Genomic DNA, 22,653 nt, shown 5'->3' with positions numbered 1-22,653 from the left:
AAAACAAACTAAACCACAAGGGCAGAGTTAGACACAGTTTTTTTTTTTTTTTTTTTTTTTTTTTTTTTTTTTTTTTTATGTGAGAGAAATCCAACTCTCCAAAAAGGAGCACTCTGGATTGAAACAAAAATGAAAATTTCCTCAGGCTAGCAGGATTTCTCCTTTACTAATGAAAATAGCAAGTATTCGAACAGATGCTGCACTTTGCTCCTAACCAAAAACAGAAAGTCTCTATCTGCCTGTTACATTTAAGTTTATGATGTCCTGTCTTTCGGTCTGTCACGCTTAATTATAAATTTGAAATAGTCTGCCATGCTTTTGTCCAAAATATCAATTTTTTTTGTTTGTCATACAGTGAAATAGCATTTCATTGGTCTGTCACGTTTTTAAATAGCCTTTTGTAGGTCTATCACGTTTTCAAATAGCATTTTGTTGGACAATCACGCTTATTAAATAGCATCTTCATTGGTCTATCAAACTTAGAAATAGCATTTTGGGGGTTTGTCATACTTAAAAATAGCACCCTGTTGGTCTGTCACACTTTTACATTACATTTTGTTGGTCAGTCAACTATTGAAATAGCATTTTGTTGGTCTGCCACGCTTATAAATGTCATTTTCATTGGTCTGTCACACTTAGAAATAGCATTTCGTTGGCCTGTCACACTTAGAAACAGCATTTCGTTAGTCTGTCACACTTAGAAACAGCATTCTGTTGGTCTGTCACACTTATAAACGGCATTCTGTTGGTCTATCACACTTATAAACGGCATTTCGTTGGTCTGCCACACTTATAAACGGCATTCTGTTGGTCTGTCACACGTAGAAACGGCATTCTGTTGGTCTGTCACACTTAGAAACGGCATTCTGTTGGTCTGTCACACTTAGAAACGGCATTTCGTTGATCTGTCACACTTAGAAACGGCATTTCGTTGGTCTGTCACACTTAGAAACGGCATTTCGTTGGTCTGTCACACTTAGAAACAGCATTTCGTTGGTCTGTCACACTTAGAAACGGCATTTCGTTGGTCTGTCACACTTAGAAACGGCATTTCGTTGGTCTGTCACACTTAGAAACGGCATTTCGTTGGTCTGTCACACTTAGAAACGGCATTTCGTTGGTCTGTCACACTTAGAAACGGCATTTCGTTGGTCTGTCACACTTAGAAACGGCATTTCGTTGGTCTGTCACACTTAGAAACAGCATTTCGTTGGTCTGTCACTTATTGAAATAACATTTCGTTGATCTGTCACACTTCGAAATAGAATTTAAAAAAAACATGGAAATTATATTTCGCTTGCAGGAAGACCTGATATGTGTAAAAATTGAATGATGATCACTATTACGTACTTTTTTATTACATACTTTTTTATCATGCTCATAACACTGTGTAACGAACCGGTGCACTCTTATTGTAGCAGACTGCATGTGAGAAAATCATCAGCAGCCTATGAAAGCTGACTAGCGAAAATATTAGTAGCAGCAGCTATTTTAGCACATATGTAAATTAAGCAAGTGTGCACGCGCTGATGTCACCGGAATGAGGACAAAAAAAAAGGCAGAAAAAAGGACAGCATGTGTTCAAGCAAAGCAAGCAATCAAACATGTTTTGACTTGTAAGAGAAAATGCGCTGCATGGTCGAAAAAAAAAAAGAAAGGTTGGCAACAATAAAGACACATGCATGAAAGGGCATCTAGAAAGACATGTTCGACGCATGAATGATATTTTGAAACGCAGTGAAATGCGTTGTCGGAAATTACTAGAATAAATGCTGTTGTGTTCACTAAAAAATGTTGAGTTTGTATGTTTTCCTTTCCATCCATCTAACGCGGCCGCAGCCGAGATTGAACTCACTATATGAGTTTGTAGTGTAATTGAAATCTTGTCCGTAGCTGAATACTTGATGCTCCGCCAGGGCTATCAAGGGTATTTTTTATCCTGATGCCATCTCTAGATGGGGTACTTACAATTGCTTAAGAGAGTTCCATCTACCCTCAAGAGAGGGATAGACCACGCCAGTTTCTCAACCTGATATTTTACCTCACGGTACATACAGCGCCTTGCCTTCCCAAATGGTTACTCATCTAGTACTGGCCAGACTCAATGTTGCTTAACTTCGGTGATCTGACGAGAACTGGTGTGTCAATATGAATGTGTCATAATCACGTTTTCCTTTACAGAGTGGTGTAGTAACTGAAAAAAAATAAGAAACCTAAGAAAAGCATTTCATAAATATTTTTTAAACTAAGTGGCCATTTTTTTTTTTCTTGGTTATATGCAAAAAAAAAAAAAAATAAAAAATAAAAAATAAAACCAGGACTAAAGGATATTGTGCATTTGTTCAAATCCAATTATTTTTGCTAAAAAACAATTTCCAATGTATTTTTGTTTTAACCAATAGCAACAATACATAAAAACATCATTTGGATTATTCCAAATATTGATCTCATCTTAAGTGTTATTCTCACAACCTTTGGCTAATGTAACCTCTGACCTTCTTCAGGTGTATCTTCTCAAACTTGGTAAAAAAATTTTGAATGAGACCCTTAATTTAATGTACGGAGGTAACATGTTCAAAATATTATTGGTGGACAAAAAAGGGAGCTGAGTATATTTTAGCCCATTATGTTCTTTGGTAGAAATACCATTTGCTCACACATAAATTTGAAATGGTAATTTCAGTGCAAAACAAACAGATTGAATGCAATTTATTATATTCTTTTAAGAATATTGTATTACTTGAATTATTCAGACTACTATTCACAAGTGCTTGCACAATGAATGGATGATCCTGGATATGACCTTAAACTATATCCAATGGTGAGGCCCCAGCTTGCGGGCTTTGGGGAGTGTGGAGCCACCCTTTAATTGCCATTGCTTCCATGTTCACTCTGACCCGTAGTGGTAGTACCTGTTAGGGTCCTAACTATGGGTTAAATAGAAACCGACTTGAAAAAAAAAACAAATATACTCTATTAAAAAATTGTTCTTCAAAATCACTGGATTTGGCATTAAATAACCTGAAAAGGGTTGATATGCCGTAAACCAACCAACATATTGTGCACAATGGATATAAGCGCTAAGTAATAATTGGTTCGGAATGACGGTCTTTTGGAGGTTGAAGATTCAATCTTCAGTACAGGTGTTGTGAGGAATGAAGTATTAAACTAATCAAGATTTCTACCCATTTGTAACTGATGGAATAAGAGCCAGTTTCACCCGTAGATTAAATAAACGGTTCCGTTAAAAATTCCATACTGATTTCCAGAGTTTGACATGACACGCCTGAAGAAGTGTGCATCAACTGAAACATTGTGAAACTAGCATTTCAGGAATGAAAGCAGTCTGAATGATACCAATTATCCACATCTGGGTTGGTGCATCGAGCACCAGTCTTTCACTCTTAGGCAGGGTCCAAAAAAAGAGTCTCAAATCTAATTCATCCCGTGCCATCCATCAAGCTTCAACCTCTGTCCCATCACCAAAATGTTGCATTCATGTGCTTGTGTGTACGAGTATTTTAATGGAACGTGCACTGATGAACTTGTGGTACTTGTGTTCCCCCCCCCCTCCAGCTCCGCAACATTATTATTATTATTATTATTATTATTTTTACATAGGATTCACCACTATCAAGGCCTAGAGGCCACTCGAGGATAAGGGCTAATGGGTGTACAGTATCAGAATCATAGTAATCGTCAGTAGTGGGGATTCGGTAAATTTGTTAACTTAAGTGGAACTGCTCATCAAGAACTTGTTTGCATTGGACTTGAAGACGGCCACCTTGTAGTCAGCTGGAAAGCAGGCAAACGGAAGACAGTTCCACAGGCGTGCCGTTCTAAGAAAGAAACTTTGTCCATGGAAATCTACATTTAGGTTTAGGCACACATGCTCCCAATTAACTCATGCGCTTTAGTGCTGTTTTTTTTTGCATATTATCAAGAAAAAAAAAATGGCCACTTAGTTTAAAAAATATTCATTAAATGTTTTTCTTAGGTTTCTTTTTTTTTTTCAGTAACTTCACCTGTAAAGAAAAACATACAAAACTCAATGCTATGAGACTAACGCTGAATAATGTGAAAATGCACTCAAATAAAATATACACGTTTTATTTACATATTGATGAACTAAATGGAACATGTGCTTATGTTTTATCAGATGCAAAAATATACTTATGGAGGGTGATCTATAGATTTTAGTTTCGTTAACAATTTAAAATCAATAACTGTTTATCAGTTTTATCATTAATATCAGGAAATTAAGTTTTAAACAAGGCCATGAAACCGTAATATAGAGTAGTTTTCTCCCATGCATTATCTTCTCCTTAAAAAAAATACAATAAAAGATCTTAACCTTCTACACTACAAATCTAAAGCTAACGAGTGATAGGATGATTCCAAAATTTTACCAATTCTGATACAATTACTGATTCCGTTGTAAATACCTGATTCTGATACCAATTCCGATTCCTTTATAATCTCTAAATATTTAACTTAAGTGTTTTTACTACTGCAAAAGTCCATGGAATATATACATATATTTTATCAGACACAAAAATATACTTAGGGAGAGTGATCTACTGTTTATCATTTTATCATTAATATCAGCAATCGGAAATTAAGTTTTAAACAAGGACAAAAATAATCATGAAAGAATCGTTTTTGGCATTGGAAAATAAGCACACATTTTTCTGATTCTGATTAATCGTCCCAACAATATTCCATCCATCCAGCACGGCCGCAGCCAAGATTGAACTCACTAAACGAGTTTGTAGTGTAATTCAAATATTGTCGGTAGCTGAATACTTGATGCTTCACCAGGGCTATCAAGGGTATATTTTATCGTGACGTCATCACTAGATGGGGTGCCTACTACGGTTTAAGAGAGTCCCATCTATCCTCGAGAGAAGGATAGGCCGCGCCAGTTTCTCAACCTGGTATTTTACCTCAACACCACATAAGCGAACATACAAAAAAGACTCGTTACTTGCTATTCATGGTGGTCTCTCCCTTAACTGGTAGATCACAAATCTAAGACAGAATTCCTTTATATTCAACCATGTGAAATCCTGTCCAAGATCTTTCTTACCAGTACTTGTATCAACCAGCAACAAAATCCTACCCCTTCACTATTGATGTTGGAATAGTTTTTTCTCTCGAACTGTTGGCCTTTGGAATTCCCTCCTCATTTCCTGGTTTCTTGATTGTACGAATCTACAAAAATTTAAATATAATGTAAACAGATATCACACTGCTAAACTTCCCATGATCCTCTGTTGGACACAATCCCAAATAATAGTTCTTTTACACCCAGGTGGCAATATGCGTTGTTTGGGGTGAAAAGGAGTCCAAAAAAAAAAAAAAAAAAAAAATCAATTCTTATCTCAAAAATGTTGGAATTGTTTAAAAATTTTTTGGCACTTCTGCATGACAGTGCCATGAGGCAACTGAGACGAGTTATCGACCCCTGTTCTTTGTATGAGAAATGCCCTCTACCAACCGTTCTGTGAACCTCAAATATAAACAAGTGTCTCCGAGAAGGCAAAAATATGATAATGAAATAACACAAAAATATAGGAAAAGCGAAACATTTGTTGTATAAAAAATATATTTTTAATGTTTTAATATTTCTTTTAAATGAGTGATTTATAAGTGAAAATAAATATTAAAAACATGAAACATTTATAGATTGTTTTTGAATTTATTTGGGGGGGGGGGTCCTGTAAGATTGTATAAAATGTAACAGCATATAATTTTTTTTTTTTTTTTTCACAATAAAATTGTATAAAAATATATCAAAATATAATTTTTTTTTTTTTCACAATAAAATTGTATAAAAAAATATAATTTTAAAAACATGAAACATTTATAGAGGTTTAAGAATATTTTTTTTACACAAAGATAGTTTTTTTGGGGTTTTTTTCACAGTAAGATTATATAAACATATATCAAAATATAAATTTTAGTTTGTCAATATTGCAAAATATAATTTTAATATAGAAGTTTTTATATATTTATTTTATAAAAATTTATAGAAATTTTCAATTCTTTTTTTTTTTTTTTTCAATGAGCGATACGATTTATCGACACCTGTTCGAATGACACGCCTTCTATCGGCCGTTCTTGAAACTAAAATACATACATTCGTCTCATGGCACTGTCATGCAGAAGTACTTTTTTGTGTTTAAATGCATAATCATTTTTTTTTTTTTTTTTTTTTTAAATGAAAATTTAATTTTTAATTCGATTTCTTCTTCAGATCAAGCTGCCTTTCCAGCTATGAGCGCCGCCTGCAGTACGAGTTCGGCTTCTCCAGTTGTGTACGTCACACATGCGCTAACTTCCGGTGGCCAACATCATCACCACCACCAGCATCACCATTACCCGCCACCTTCGTTCTCTCCACCCCCTCTTTCGGCCAACAACAACATGAACAACACTAACCCTAACATCACCTAGCCCCCGCCGTCACCTTTAATCCAGCAAAAAAAAAACAAAAAAAAGTTCCATTATCGCCTGTGCTGCTATGACGACAACTATTATTACTACTAATTACCATGACCTATACTATTACTACTACTGCTGCTGTAGATATACTACTACTACAATTTTGGACATTTTTATTTTCGAAGGGGGTGGGGGCGCCTTTTTTTTTTTTTTTTTTAAACAACTTTAAGGCAGCAATGATGAATTCTTTCGTTCTTTGGTATGACAGGGTCACATCCAAGATTTATGTTTTCCTTTGGCTCCAGGTCGCTAAAAGGTTTCCTTATGATTAAACAGTCAAAGTTAAAATCTTAGTCTGGTAGAATCAAGTTGTTATCATTCTCAACAGTTTCTGTATAAATCTTAGAAAACCGTGGCATTCCGTTCACATGGTAAGATACATTGAAAATTATCATTGTCGCATATTAAGAGTTCGAAAGAAAGACGCAACGCGATAATCCGTGGAAACAAAATATCATGACTATAAAAGCAAATAAAAAATGCGGGGCATATGTCAGTCCGCTACCATATGTGCATGACTTGCCCATAACCACTGAGACATATTCTCCCATCTTTATAGTAAGTGAAAGAATTCATTGTTATCTGTAAGGGGGGAGCACTACAACAAAATCTCAAAAAAAATAAAATATTTTCGTTAAAACTTTACATATTGGAAAACAAAAAAAAAATGTTTGCATAACAGAAACATAGGATCGTATTTACAAATTTTAGCCGATTTTAGCCTGGGTCATGCTGCCTCATGTTGTCGACGTATTATTTGTGTCCCAAATGTTGTTTCCACCGATTCCTCAACCGAAAATCTCTGCCATTCAGCTTGTTGCAACAACATCTTTGATGGTTCAATCCCGCAGCAGAGGAGGAACTAATTTACAACATAATTCTTTCTAGTATGGCATCGATTATTGTTATATTACCAAAGTTAAGCAACATGGAGCTTGGCCAGTACCAGATGGGTGACCATTTGGGGAATGCTAGATGCAGTATATCATCTTCCCTTTACCAGAATCAAGGCCCTGAGGATAAGGGTCAATGGGTGTACGTTAGTCAATGGGACAATATCGTAGTAATTGTTAGTAGTGGAAATTGGTAAATTGGATTACTTAAAGGAACGGCTCATTGAGAACTTGTTGGACTTGAAGACAACCATATCGTAATCAGTTGGAAAGCAGGCAAATGGAAGAGAGTTCCACAAGCGTGCAGTTCTAAGAAAGAATCTTTGTTCATGAAATCCACATTTAGGTTTAGGCACAGATAAAGAGTTGGGGAAATTATGGATAGTGGTTTCAGTTAGACGAGTGTTTTGTTTTTTGTTTTGTTTTTTGTAAAAGTTTGATATTGGTATTACCAGTTAGCTAATTCTTTCTGCTTAGGTGGCGCTAGTATTTGTGTGAGCAATTAAAGACATGGGTGACGCTTATCAAGGGGTAATTAGCTGAGCTCAGGTGTATACGTGGTTGATCTTTGACAGTAAAATTTCATGCAACTTTGCTCCTGCCTTCTGTGAGTTGGCCGCCATGATTTGATATTTAGTGTACGCTACAGAAGACTTCGACTCAACCCAATGAGGTTTTGTAACGGAGCACATCTGAGCGCATATGAAAATATCAGCAACAGGCGAAGGATGGATGGCAAGCAATTGTATTAGCAGCAGGAGCAGCATTTGAGTGCATATGTAAATTGGCAAGTGTGCTCAGGCTTGCGTCTGAAGAAAAAGTAAAAAAAGGACATCACATGGTCAGGAAGAAAAAAGTCGGTACGGAAGGAGATGGACATGTAAAGGCAAGAATGGCCCAATTGTGACCAGCATGCAGTCGGAAGAAAGAGAAACGCTTTCCAAGTTAGATGAACATGTGGCAACAAGAGACTCTTTAAGTGGTGTCAAGACGGGAGAGTAACGGTAACAAATGCTTTTGTTAAAAAAGAAAAAAATGCTAAAGCGATGATGGGGGGGGGGCACAGGAGCAACCAATAATAGATTTATTATTGTTTGCTCCTGCAACATTAAAGATGAACACCGTTGCAACAATAATAACTGTGCCCCCCCCCTCTTTCAAACTCCTCAGCTTATCATTCAAAGGCAGGATGAATGGGAACAAATATATTGAGGACATTGCCAAGGCTGCAGCAAAAAAGGCGGGCTCCCTCTACCATGCTAGAAAATTACTTACACCACAGAGAATCCTGTATCTTCACGAAGCCACAATTCACCCATGCATAGAGTATTGTTCCCACGTCTGGGTTGGTTCATCTACCACTGGTCTCTCACTCTTAGACAGAATCCATAAAAATGTCTCAAATCTAATTTGTCCCACATTACCGGCCAAGCTCCAACCTCTGTCCCATCACTGTAGCGTTTTCATCCCTGTGTCTGTTTTACAAGTACTTTAATGGAATGTGCTCTGATGAACTCATAGCAATTGTGCCCCTCAATGTACATACTCCTGATTAACCTAACAAGCAGCAAAATTCCACCCTTTCACTGTTGAGGCTCCTTGATGCCAGAGAGCCTTCCATTCTAATAATTTCTTCCCTTGGACTACTAGACTAGAATTCCTTCCTTTAATATTCTTCAAGGAAAGCAAGAAATTGCTTTCCTTGTGGAAGATTTAATGTAATGTGAACAGATATCTTGCTGCTCAACTCCCCACAGTCCCTTGTTAGATACGATCCCAAATAGTAACCCTTCACATTCCGAATAACAATATAGCTTACTTGCAGTGAAAATAAGTAAAAAAAAAAAAAAACTAAAAAAAATGAAATCAACCAGAAAAGACATTTTCTTTACTTTCATTATATCATGATCTATTTTTGAACTGATAAATTTATAGTTACAAAAATGGCTGACTTGTGTTATGATCACACATTTTGAAATTCGAAAATAATTCTGAAACCTTTCAACTGTCGATTTAGAAAATGTTGTTATATGTTATTTTTTATTGGAATCCTTTGAGATGAGTAACTGGTATGCTTATTTTTATTTGTCGACTGTGATGCTCAGTTTACCTACTTTAAAGATGAGCGATGCCACTATGAAAATGATCCTAACAGTTTGCAAATAAATAAAATAGAAAATCTGGGTTTCAATTTTTAAAGGCAAAAGTCAAAAAATTAGTTCTTTCATGGTAGTGCTCCTAGTAGAAGCAAAATCCCACCCCTACATTGTAAAAGTCCCCAGATGCCAGAAAGCTTTCTCCTCTAATAGCTTCTTTCTTCAAACTTAGAAATTCTTTCCCTGCTCCCCGAATATACCAACATGCAGAAATTCAAATGTAATGTAAACAAACATCTTGCTGTACACCTCTCCACATAGGATGCCCCCATTAATTTGTCCCCTAATTCTCTGTAATCCCTTACATCTCGATGGCAATGTGCCTTGTTTGAGGTGAATATAAAAAAAAAACAAAAATGAAGAAGTGGGAACGGCCATAGTTGAAGCCTCTTTTTTCATTGGCTATTGCACCAAGATGTAGGGGAGGGCGTCACTGCTTTCTCTAGATTACTCCACTTACCCTTGATCCACAACTTATGCTCAGCATTTAGCGAGGAGGCATCAAGAACCATTTTTTGAGTGTTTGGTATAACTCGACCCAGAATTGAACCCTGGTCTTTAACTCATTAGATAACACTGAAACTATTATGCCACTAAAAGTTTCTAATTTATAGTTAAAAAAAAAATGGCTGACTTGTGTTAAGCCATAGGAAAACATGAATTTCGAAACGTGCTCTGTCAGCCGAAACATTTTCAGTTCAGTTGATCGAGAGAGTGTCTAAGTAGCCACCCGTTATTAACACAAGAAGAAGGCATTGACTGCATGGTTACTTCTGACTCACCCTGTATATAAAATATATGCATTTATATTTAAGAGACCGGATATTCTGAATGAACTATTCATTTCATCATGTTCAGTCTTCCAAATTGATTCATAGAATCTAAACAGGTTGGATACTCGCTCTGCACTCAGCTACATTAGAATGCTGAGAGCCTCTCCATTTATATTCTATGCATCTATTTGCAGGACCAGATATGAAACGAATGGTTCAGTTATAATATCTAGTCTCTATGTAAATATATTTGACTTTTACTATGGTAATTAAGCACTCTGATCAATTTTTCTTTAAAAAAAAAAAAAAAATCCGGCATACATTTTACACACACACACACACACACACACACACACACACACACACACACACACACACAAAACAAAAGGATAAATAATTAGACACAGGAAGAAATCATCAAAACCAGACATTGACCAGTTTCATTCAGATCAATGAACATCTTCAGAGGACATCTTTTTTTCCAAACAAAACAAGCAACTTGTTTTGATGAGTTCTTCCTGTTTTTGATTAGTTGTCCTTCTAACTTTTTCATACCTCCTGTCTCCACAACATTTAATTTTATGATATATCATGTATTTTATACATACATATATATATATATATATATATATATATATATATATGTATGTATATGACAATACGAAAAGCAATTAGATACAGGAAGAAATCGTCAAAACCAGAGATTGACCGGTTTCATTTAGATCAACAAACATTTTCAGAAAATATCATTTTTTGCTGAAGACATTTGTTGATCCAAACAAAATGGGTAAAATTTAGTGATTTCTTTTTGCGGATAGTTTTTTTCCTTTTGTCTATTTCATACATCCTGTCTTCACGGCATTTCAATTTATGATATATCATGTATTTTACCCTCATATATATATATATATATATATATATATATATATATATATATATATATATATGAGTTTTACAAAGTTGTCTTACTATAATGAAATTACTATGATAATAATAATGTTGCTTTTGCTTTTATGTTAATTTCAAAGAAAAAAAAAGGGGTGTTGCTCTTATGATTTAAAAAACAAAAAAAAACAAAACATCCCTGACTTGATCAATGTCATGTGACTATTTTTTTTATTATTTTGTTGTAATTAAAAAAAAAACACACACACACACAAAATTATTTTTGAACATTTTCTTTTTAATATACTTAATTTTTTCTAAAGTAAAATATATTTGTTTCATTTACAAAAATTAGAAATAAGGAACTTTCTTTTAAAATAAAAAAAATATATAAAAAAAATACTTTAACAGAAATGTTGGTGTTGCTTATATGCATGTAAACGTTTGTTTAGCAACGGATTTGAAAATCCATGCGGATTCACTCTTCGGATGAATCTTTTGATTTCAAAGTAATAAACCACGGTAACTACGGCAGCAATGATTATAATTTTATGTTGTTTTTGTTTATTCTTTTACTAGTGAGGAGTTTCCACTTAACAAGGCTTAAAAGCTACTTAAGGATAAGAGTTAATAAAATTGTCCAATGCTGATGAACAATAGAAATGATGATTGAAATTGTTTGGGTATAGTCAGCTAACGTATTTCCTAATTTTCTGTGGAGTGCTACCGGAAGTGGTGACAAGACAAATCAGTTCCTTCATTTTTATTGTTCTTCAGTATTTCTGTTGTGACACGATTTATGGAAATAAAATATTTTAAGAAATGAACATTATTAAAAATCCTACAATAAAAATTAACAAAAGTATAAAAGATAAAAAATAACACAATTACTCTTTATTTGCACTTTTAATAACAAAATTAAAAAATAAGTTTTTTTTATTTTAAATTTTATAAAAAATGCATTTATGAAATTATAAAAATATTTTTTTTTTTTAATTTCAAAAGTTAAAGTTTTTTATTTGAATTTATATAATAAATATATCTTTATGAAAATATAAAAATAAAATTATTGAAATCAAAATAACAAAATTTTAAACATCATAAAAAAACGTATCCAATACATAATATTCCCAAAAATAGTTTTCAAAAGATTTTTTAAACGGTTTTCAATAATTCTTTTAAAAAAAAAAAACAAAAAAAAAAAATGACCGCAAAAAGTGTTTTCAGTAGTTCTTAATTAAAATAAAACCAAAAAAACTTTTCAGTGATTATTAAAAAAAAAAAATAAATAAAATAAAAAGAATAAAAAAATGTAATAAAAAAGAGTACATGCACAAGGGGAGATATAGGTATAAGAGAAAAAAAAGCGAAGGAACTGATTGTCCTCATCATCGCATCTAGTATAGCACTACGCCAATAGTTGGGAAGTACGTTAGCTGACTATAACCAATTGTTCTGCCAATATTAATATTGACTGAGTTGTATCCAACCAAGAATTTTAATATAGTTTTAAAATAATTTGAAGAAAATGAATTTGTTGATGTTAGTTTTAATATATTATTTTATTTTATCGAATTAAATCCATTAAATGCTTCAACAAAATAACTCATAAAATAACAGAAATTTAATTTCAAATAATTACCTCAGCATAAATTAAGAATTATCTCCCTTTCTTTTTCAATAATATATGTAAATATATAAATCAGAATACACTATTGGCATGAATTTGTTATCCAGGGTTTCAGAAGTCCATGAAAATTTCCTCTTCACACGAATTTGTTAATGTCAATTCAAGTGTACTTTGATAAATAAATATTTTCTCTTTTAATTGAGTTCGTGTTCTTCCTGTTCATACTCAGAAAACTAACCTAATTAAGACACAAGCACACACACACACACACACACACACACACATATATATACTAGCAAGGAGACCCGATGTTGCCCGTTGATTATGATTGCTGATCAACGAATGTTTCACTTCCCCATATTTTTATTGTCCTCAGAATCGGTGACATCGCCCATTTTTCAATCAAATCAATTGATTGCTGTCCTAGTTAGAGACCCATTGCAGTGTACCCAGAGGAAGCTTCACATACCTCCCTGCAGTGGCTTAGTCCACAATATATTTTAGTCTACATTGCACTGTAGAGAACCTACTGTTGATTTAAAAAAAATTTTTTATATAGAATGGCTTGAATTAAAGTTTTAAATGCAAAGATCAAGTATCATGGTTCAATTGTGCTTTAAATGGAAACATTCATTTTGAACACACCCCTGTCATATCAAAGAACCTACTATTGATTTTATATGTCAGGCCTTTCAGCTTGTGTGGTAATAAGACTTCTCAAATGCCCTTGTGATGTTAGGCTGTGTAAGGTGTTAACTTTGGTCAAAATCGTCTGTTCCTTTTTCGATCGGATTTTTTCAATTATCAATTATCAATACTTATTAAAGACATTTCAATAAAAAAACCTATTTAAGAACACTAACAGCCACATAAAGTAACTTTCTGTGAAATTTCGTAAAGTTCGTCCATAGGGAACGAACTCACGCACAGACAAAGGTCCTTTTTAAATAATAGTGTACACATATATATATATATATATATATATATATATATATATATATATATATATATACACACACATACACTTATGTTGGCCGGATTTTTACAGTTGGACCTAAATAACATTTAAGCTGACAAATCAAATTTTGTTATTGTTGTACTATGTTATTGGCAATAGATTAATGTACTTTTTTTTAAATACTATATCTGATTTAGCTGTTTGTTAATATGGAGACATTTTTAAATAAGCACCTAAAAAGAAAACCCGTCTAAGAGAAATAACTTGCATTAGAGAATTAGCATTCCTTATGGGGTCTTTCAGTTTAGACAGAAAGCCCCCCCCCCCTCAAAAAAAAAAATGCATGGTTATAGAATGTATGAATATTTACAAGAAAATTTTAATATAATGGATCCCAGACAACGCCAGATCTGAACAGTTAATATATATATATATATTAGTGGCCTGGCAAGACCACAGGGGAGACAACCGAAGCAGCAAAACTGAAGCTGGCTTGCTGGACACTATATATACAAGTGTAGGCAAATTTGGGCATATTTTATTGGTTTGAAAATATAGTTTCTTTTTTACCAATTGTCATAAAATTGTAACCATAGAATAGTATTGTAATCTCCACGACTCCTGCAAATTTTCATGTAGTTTTGTCCTATAGAACCAAAGATATGAGAATTTCAATATTCAATTTGGCTACAAGTATAGATATTATATATCACCTTTGTTGGTGATTTAATAAGTTCCAAATCTCAGCAGCTATTGACCAGAATTTAATAAATGAAGGCTTATTGGAAAGGTAATGGCCTGAATTGTATAGTGGACTATGTGACATTTGCTCTTAAGGTCGCACATTAAGGGGATCATCTATCATCCAGAGCCTATTTTTGGCACTTTTTTACAGTCATAAAATGTTTCACTCCTAGTCATTTGTTTTCCTAGTTTTGCATAGGAATTACAAAATATCTTATAAAACTTCCTGCTATGGTTTCAAATGATCTGAAAGGGGAGACTTGATTCCAAATATTTCTCATATGTGATATCTCGCCTCTTTGGTTTTCATACATAAAGTGAATTTTACAGTGTATAAGGATTATTTGATACTGGAGATATTCATAATCGTACCCTATTTTTAAAAGAGGAGAGATATAACATATGAAAAATATTTGGAATCAAGTCTCCCCTTGCTGTTATTTCAGATCATTTGAAACCATAGCAGCAAATTTTAGTCTCCCCTCCATCAAGGCCAGAGGTTTTGGGGAAATATATGGAATGGAAATGGCACTAACCCTATGCAGGTTTTTACTAGCTTCCTCCAAAGGAGGAAGTTCCATGGGAGTATGAAATTCACAAGCAATCCCCAGTCACATGTATACCCCTGTTATGGGAGATGACGATGTTAAATTTTTGCAACTCTTGCAGGGGGGTATCACTGTTCTCTTACATACAGAGCCTGGAATTCAAAAATTGGTCACCCATCTCGTATGGACCAAGCTCAATGTTGCTTAACTTAGGTGATCTAACAAGAACTGGTGTGTCAACATGATTATGCCATTCATCAGGTACAACTCATCAGTGTGGCTAGACGTAGCGAATTTATCGATACCAAAATTAAAATCACGATCAGCAGTCAAGCACCATATTTTGTTACACTAACACTGTAAAATATATAAGAATTAGTAAGTAGAAGAAACTATAATGCTATATATATATATATATATATATATATACATATAATAGTAGCGGTATGGAAACACTGCTTTTGTGTTCAAATCCACTTCCTAAGTGGTGAGATGTTTTTCCCTTGCCTCTTTTACATCAACCCTTTTGATGGTTGACATGATTCAATTTTATTGTCCATTTTTATAATTTCTACAAAACATGGATAACTTTTATGTACATAAAAATATTTATTTATATATATATATATATATATATATATATATTGTCATTTATTCACTATATATATATATATATATATATATATATATATATATATATATATATATATATATAGTGAATAAATGACAAAAAAAACTATATTCCAAAATTCATGATGTTGATCATCTTATAATTTATTCCTTTCAGTTGACATTTACAATTTTTGACACAGTGTCTGTTTTGTAGCGCAAAATCAATCACTTAATTGTAAATGTCAACTGAATTAAAGGAATAAATTATAAGATGGTCAACATCATGAATTTTGGAATATAGTTTTTTGTCATTTATTTACTATATTGCTCTGTAATTGCATTGAGCTTCTTAAATAAGGGTTGGTATATATTATAAGAATATATATTTCTACAGAAATATATAAGTGTGTGTGTGTATTTTCTTTCTTTACATATAATAATTTTATAATACAACTAGTTACCAAGAAAAATCTATTCTTTGAAGAAGAGTATTACTTTATACAAAGTAGGAACCGTTATTTTCTCTTTCCTCCTCTTTCCATCTCTCTCCCTCTCTTTCTTCATATGTTGACTCTCATTAAAAATATTTGAAAGTTTTATGAGTTATGTCTAGTTATGTCTTATAGAAGTTATCTCCCTTGAACCTATTGTCAACCAAGCTGAACGTCTCGTTGTGATGACAGGAACATGATACTAAATTAACTTTCGTTTGGATTCTTCGGACAACTGTTCTCATGTTCAGTGTTATTTACACAAAAATTCAGTCAATGTAGCGTCTAACCTTCTTCAGGTGTGTCTTGTTGAACTTGGGAATCTTTTTGTTCAACTCAAAAATCTGCACAGAATTTCAAAAATATTTGCCGCACTGACGATTGAACTGGGTGACACTCAAAATACAATTGCAAATTGCTTAGGACTTCTACTCAGTCGAGGCTGATGGAACGAGAACATACTACCTCCATGAATTGAATAATAGGTTCTGTTTGAAATTCGATGCAAATTCCCAAGTTTAACAAGATATATACACCTGAAGAAGATCGGAGGTTGCATCGGCTGAAACGCTGTGAAAATAACACTCAAGATGAGAAGAGTAATCGAAAGAGTATAAATAATTAATCCTTATCTCCAAAATTCATAAACGTTACATTTTTTTTTAGGGGGGGGGGTTCTGTTAACTCATCACGAAACAACCTTAGTACTTGACCTTTGCGTTTAAACATTATTTTTTTTTATTGGCAGGCTAAAGATTTCGAAATTGTTTTTGCATTTCGATTGACCACGCTCCATTTTGCAACCTATAAATACATTGTTAAAAAAATGTTTTTGTAGGCACATATTTCCAAATTAATTTTGAGACTTTATACTGCGGCGTTGAAAGGGAAAAAAAATATGATCCTTTTTTTTTTTTTTCCTTTTTTTTTTTTCTGTTGTATTTTTAAGATGACTGTCATATAAAAAAAATTTAGATGGATTTAAAACTCAATTCAGCAGTATTTAAAGACTTTGAATTAATTTCGAATTTCAAAGCATCACAATACAGTAAACAAGCCAGATATTTTAATAGATTACAAAATAGCTGACATGACTTTACCGTTCAGTTGAGTGTATTTGGCAAAAATAAAACAATCGTGTTTCGATTGCCAAATATTATTTCCTTTATTCTCATCATATATGTGTGTGTGTGTGTGTGCATATATGTGTGTGTGTGTGTGCATATATGTGTGTGTGTGTGTGTGCATATATGTGTGTGTGTGTGTGTGTGTGTGTGTGTGTGCATATATACATGCATGAGTGTATATATGATGATTACTACTTCTTGCCATTTCTTAAGTGTTATGCAGCTGTGTGCACGTATGTGACTTTTTAATCCAGCTTTAGTCCTACATGAATGTGCACATATGTGACATAAAAACTTTCCTTCTTGTAAAGGTGATCGCATGATAATATTGTCAATCTTTGAATGTTGTGTCAGGCCACTTTTAGATTTGCAGATTAGGCCACAAATATGACAACTTGGCATTGCCAGATGTGCTGTAAAACCTCATAAGACTGTCGTGTGTGTATATATATATATATATAATCCAAGAATCCAAAAAATAAATATCAAAATAGAATAAAAGCACCCCTACCCTTACTTCAGAAGAGCCAGTCCCCCCTCCCCACACATACACATTAGTAACGACCTTGGACCACAGCCGCCTTCCTAAGGAAGCAAATAACCCCAAAATACTATAAAACAATATACACATTCCCAAACCAATAAAAGCAAACACACACATAAACACACATGCACGCACACACACACACACACATACACACACCCTACCCCACCCTAAAGGAAAAGAAAAACACATTAGCAGAAAGAGATAGCGACTGACTACAGCGAGGTCAAAATCTCCCTGGACAAACCAAATAAAAAAGCAATAAAAATTCAGCATACCAATGTATAATAAACACTTACAATCCTCCACCCCTTGGAAAAACTTCAAACTAACTACGAAAATCGAAAATCGCAATTTTTACACATTTGAAAATAATTTCTGACGAGGACGCATCACAGACCGTCTGAAACACGCGTAAACGATTTCAATGACTTAAAAACATTATTACAATGATCCAAACATAATTCTCAATGAAAAACCAAGACACGGAATAATAAAATAATGTTAAAAAATACACATTGTTGGTGACTACTCCCTTATTTAAATATATATATATATATATATATATATATATATATACATGCACACATCTTAATCTTAGTTTCAGAATGGTCAAAATTTAATGGAAAAGCATATTTTTCTGACACAACAAGCTGTTTTTGTAAATTCAGGATAGATTGAAACGTGGATATTCTTAACAGACGCATGTAGAATATTTAAATAAAAGGTGGCCAAAATTTAATAATAAGAAGATGATACAATAACCAAGCACTTGTTCAAATTTTGCCTTGAATTGTTGCATTGTTGGTGCATTTATTACTTCACTTGTAAGTCTATTCCGAGGTCCAAGGATCCTGATTGAGAAAGTATCCCTTCTCCGGTTCAAATTTTGAATGAGAGGAAAAGCCGGTTCCCCAAAAAGTGGCACTCTGCAATTGAACAAAATTTAAGTTGCCTCAGTCTAGAAGGATTTCTCCCTTCCAAGAGGTCCTGGATATGACCTAAAACTATATCCGATGGTGAGGCCCCACCTTGCGGGCTTTGGGGAGTGTGGAGCCACCCTTTAATTGGCGTTGCTCCCAGGTCCAGTCTTACCCGGAGTGGTAGTAACTGTTAGGGTCCCAACTATGGGTTAAATAGAATCTGACTTAAAAAAACAAATATACTCCATTAAAAATCATTCCTCAAAATAACTAGATTCGGCATTAAATAACCTGAAAAAGGTTGATATGCCGTAAAACAAAAACAACCAACCAACCTAGTCAAAAAAAAAAAATAAATAAATAAAAAATAAGGAACTTTGAGGCTGAAATGCATCCAATGTTCCCTGTATCAACTAAAGCTTTCTCCTGTATTCTATATTGTGCTAAGTCTAACTAAAAAAAAAACAAAAAGATATGCACACACACACACACACATATATATATATATATATATATATGTATATCTGTTGTAGACCCATGCTAGGGATTACAAATGAAAGAAACCACAGGTACTGTAAAGTGTATAAAATATAATATGCATTTATCATAAAGAATACAGGAGCCACTAAAGTGATATGAGAGGAACGTGTTCGTAGCATGCGGTTAAACATGGCATGAATGTCTCCATTTAGTCTCTGAAACCAGATTCAGTAATGGTGAAGGCAACAAAAACTTATTTACATCAGACTTGAAAATGACCAGCCGGGCAGTTGTAGGAAAGAAACTTTGCTCATGGAATCTTTATTTTGTTTTTACAGATAGAGAGTGAGGGAAATTGTTGATAGTGGTTGTAGTTAAACGAGTGTTTTTGTTTTGTTTTGTTTTTTTTGTTTTTTTTTAAACAAATAAATAACATTAAAAGAATTTTGTATAACTTTAAAAAAAAATTCAATTAAAAAAAAAATTTTTAACAAATAAATAAATAAAAAACATTAAAAGAATTTTGTATAACTTTTAAAAAAATGAAATAAAAAAAAAAATTTTTTTTATTTTTAATTTTTAATTAAATTTTGGTAATGTTTATCGTGTGTGTTTTTTTGTCTAATGATATTGTTATTGTCAGAGATGTTTACAAATATAATGATACTGCTGTCTTGCTCACACCCTGGAGGAAATACCAAGTTTCTCCTTGCTTTTTAAATAACTAAAAAAAAAAAAAAAAAAAAAATGCATTAAAACTCAAATAAAAAAAAAATAAAATAAAGGCAACAACAAAGACGTTTCTTTTAGTTGTTATCTTCTTCAGGGAAATCAACTTGTGCTAACAATGTCCATAATATGAAGTCCTCCACCTATGACATATCAATTTTTTTTTCTCTCATTATCCTTTCAGGTTTTTGCATATAATGTTGTCTAACGGGTTCTATTTCTATGAGGACGAGTTCTCTGGATGCTTCATCTTTACTGGAGGGAAGTTATCAGCTTACATCTCTCTGAATCTTTTCTTGATTAATGCAAGAAGATATATCATTTATATTGCACTGAAATAACATTTCTGTCTTCATTGTTTCAAAGAGGGGATAAAGAAAAAAGTAAAACTGCTAGCGGGCGCATCTTTTTATACCTCAGCAAACACAATTATGACAATTATTATTATTGTCTTAAGTGTGTTTGATTGTCATCTTCACCACTTGTCCTTGTCCACTGGACTATCCCTGTGTGTGTGTGAGTGTGTATATAGAGAGAGAGGGAGATGAAAAAGAAATAAACCAAGGTATATGTTCATCTGCATTTCGTCTTTATTTCAAGACTTCCTCAGGATGGTTAAATTAATTTTTTTTTTTTTTTCAATTTAATCATCTCAAGGAAGTCTTGAAATAAAGAGGAAACGTTGATGAACATATAACGTGGTTTGTTTCTATTTCATCTTTTCATCTTGTCGGAATATGATTTCCTATATATATAATATATATATATATATATAGAACAAGATGGAGAGATAGGAACAAACCAAGTTATATGGTCATCAACGTTTCATTTTTATTTCAAGACTTCCTTGTGGTGATTAAATATATATATATATATATATATATATATTATTAGGTTGGTGCAAAAATAATGTTGTCTTTTGACATGAACTTGGATGTAAAAAAAAAGACATTGTTTTGCACCGTCTTAACATATACAACAATTTTACTAAATTCCAAAGTCCAAGATTTTATTCATATTCCAAACTGTAAATGTGGTGGAGTTTTTGTTTTGAAAAAAAAAAAAATGATTGGTAAGATGAATAAAATCTTGGACTTTGGAATATAGTAAATTTGTTATTTTGCTCTGTTGTTACATCTTAACAAATATCAAGCTTCTGATTAAAAAAAAAAAGATTGGTATACATAAAGGATAGAAAATATTCTCAAAAGCGTACATTTTCACAAAACATATGCATACATATATATATATATGTATGTATGTATGTATGTAAGGAGGATGATAAATAGTATAATGGATTTGTCCAAACTCTATAAAATACAGCAATGTTGTAAATATGAAGCATTTTTTTCTGGGACAAAAACGAACGCCACAAATAAGGAAAACCTATTTTATAACAAAATAGGTTAGCGATAAAATTAATTTAAAGTAAAAAAAAAAAAAGATCTGATATTGTTCTTACTTTTTAAGGGAAGTGGTTTCTGATCAACACTGCTGGGGAGCCATGAGGTAAAACACAGCTTTGTTTTTAAATCCCTGAAACAACTTGGACTGATGATCGCTATGATAATGTAAGAATTAGCCTAAATTATTGGAAGTAAACTAGTACAGTGATTGCAAGAGATTGATAGCTTTAAAAATAAAGGAGTTTCCCAGCAAAGGACTGCAGACTTTTTCCCATATAGTTTTATAGGTTGAAAAACTTCCAAGACATATATTTGTGTGTGTGTGTGTGTGTGTGTGTGTGTGATGACAGTAGAAGCCAATAATCTTTTTCCATGTAATCTCATTGCGTTTGTTAAATACTGAGCTAACTTCTCAAATGAGTGAATCCATGACATTAAGGCCTCATACAACATAAATGATAGTGTTTCTGTAACCAAAAATATGGTATTAGGGCTATGAAAGTTTATCAAAATACTGTCTCCCAGCAAATGGAGATTTCTAACAAACTGTAGAATCCCTCTTAACTTGACTCTTTCTATCTCATGTCATTTGTGTAACCATACCAGATGAGCACAAAAAGGTATTTAATAGCAGAGAAAAACAAACAAAAACTCAGCAGGTACCACTTTTTACTAAACGTACATATAATAATAATGATAATAATGATAATGATAATAATGATGATAATGATAATAATAATAATAATAATGATGATAATAATGATAATAATAATAATAATAATGATAATAATAATAATGATAATAATAATAATAATAATAATGATAATGATGATAATAATAATAATAATAATGATAATAATGATAATAATGATAATAATAATAATAATATATAGGTTTTCCAGGGAGATAGACATAAACAGAGACTGAAGAGATTCCAATGAAGGAGACTTTGTTTAGATTTTAAACTGACGGTACCAAATTTGTTCTGATCTTCTGTAATATATATATATATATATAAAATAAAATATCAATACGAAAAATATATAAATATTTATATCTTTTCTGTACTTATTTCCTATGTGTTGACGTGTAGGAATACAAAACGTCTTTTGAAAAAAAAAAATGAAAATGTTTCTTTCAAAACCACAGTTTTCGACCGATACTTTAGACTTCCTCAGTATGAATATATATATATATATATATATTACTGTGTGAATGAATATGTATCTATTACATTCTTCATAAGC

The 22,653-nt window shown here is 32.7% G+C and overlaps 1 protein-coding gene across 1 annotated transcript in view; it reads left to right on the top strand.

Annotated features, from left to right (window-relative positions):
* The window catches only part of LOC145266412 (uncharacterized), a 792,722-nt gene extending 779,680 nt beyond the window's left edge, over nt 1–13,042 (top strand). Inside the window, exon 7 of the mRNA XM_080122078.1 lies at nt 6,260–13,042. Coding sequence (XP_079978204.1) covers nt 6,260–6,459 — 200 coding nt within the window. The 3' untranslated portion in view covers nt 6,460–13,042. The remainder of the gene's footprint in view (nt 1–6,259) is intronic.
* The last annotated feature ends 9,611 nt before the right edge of the window (nt 13,043–22,653 follow it).

This window comes from Euprymna scolopes, chromosome 41 (assembly GCF_053919585.1).
Source record: "Euprymna scolopes isolate OS-2025 chromosome 41, ASM5391958v1, whole genome shotgun sequence".
Lineage (NCBI taxonomy): Eukaryota > Metazoa > Mollusca > Cephalopoda > Sepiida > Sepiolidae > Euprymna > Euprymna scolopes.
This window is presented reverse-complemented; position numbering and strand designations above follow the sequence as displayed.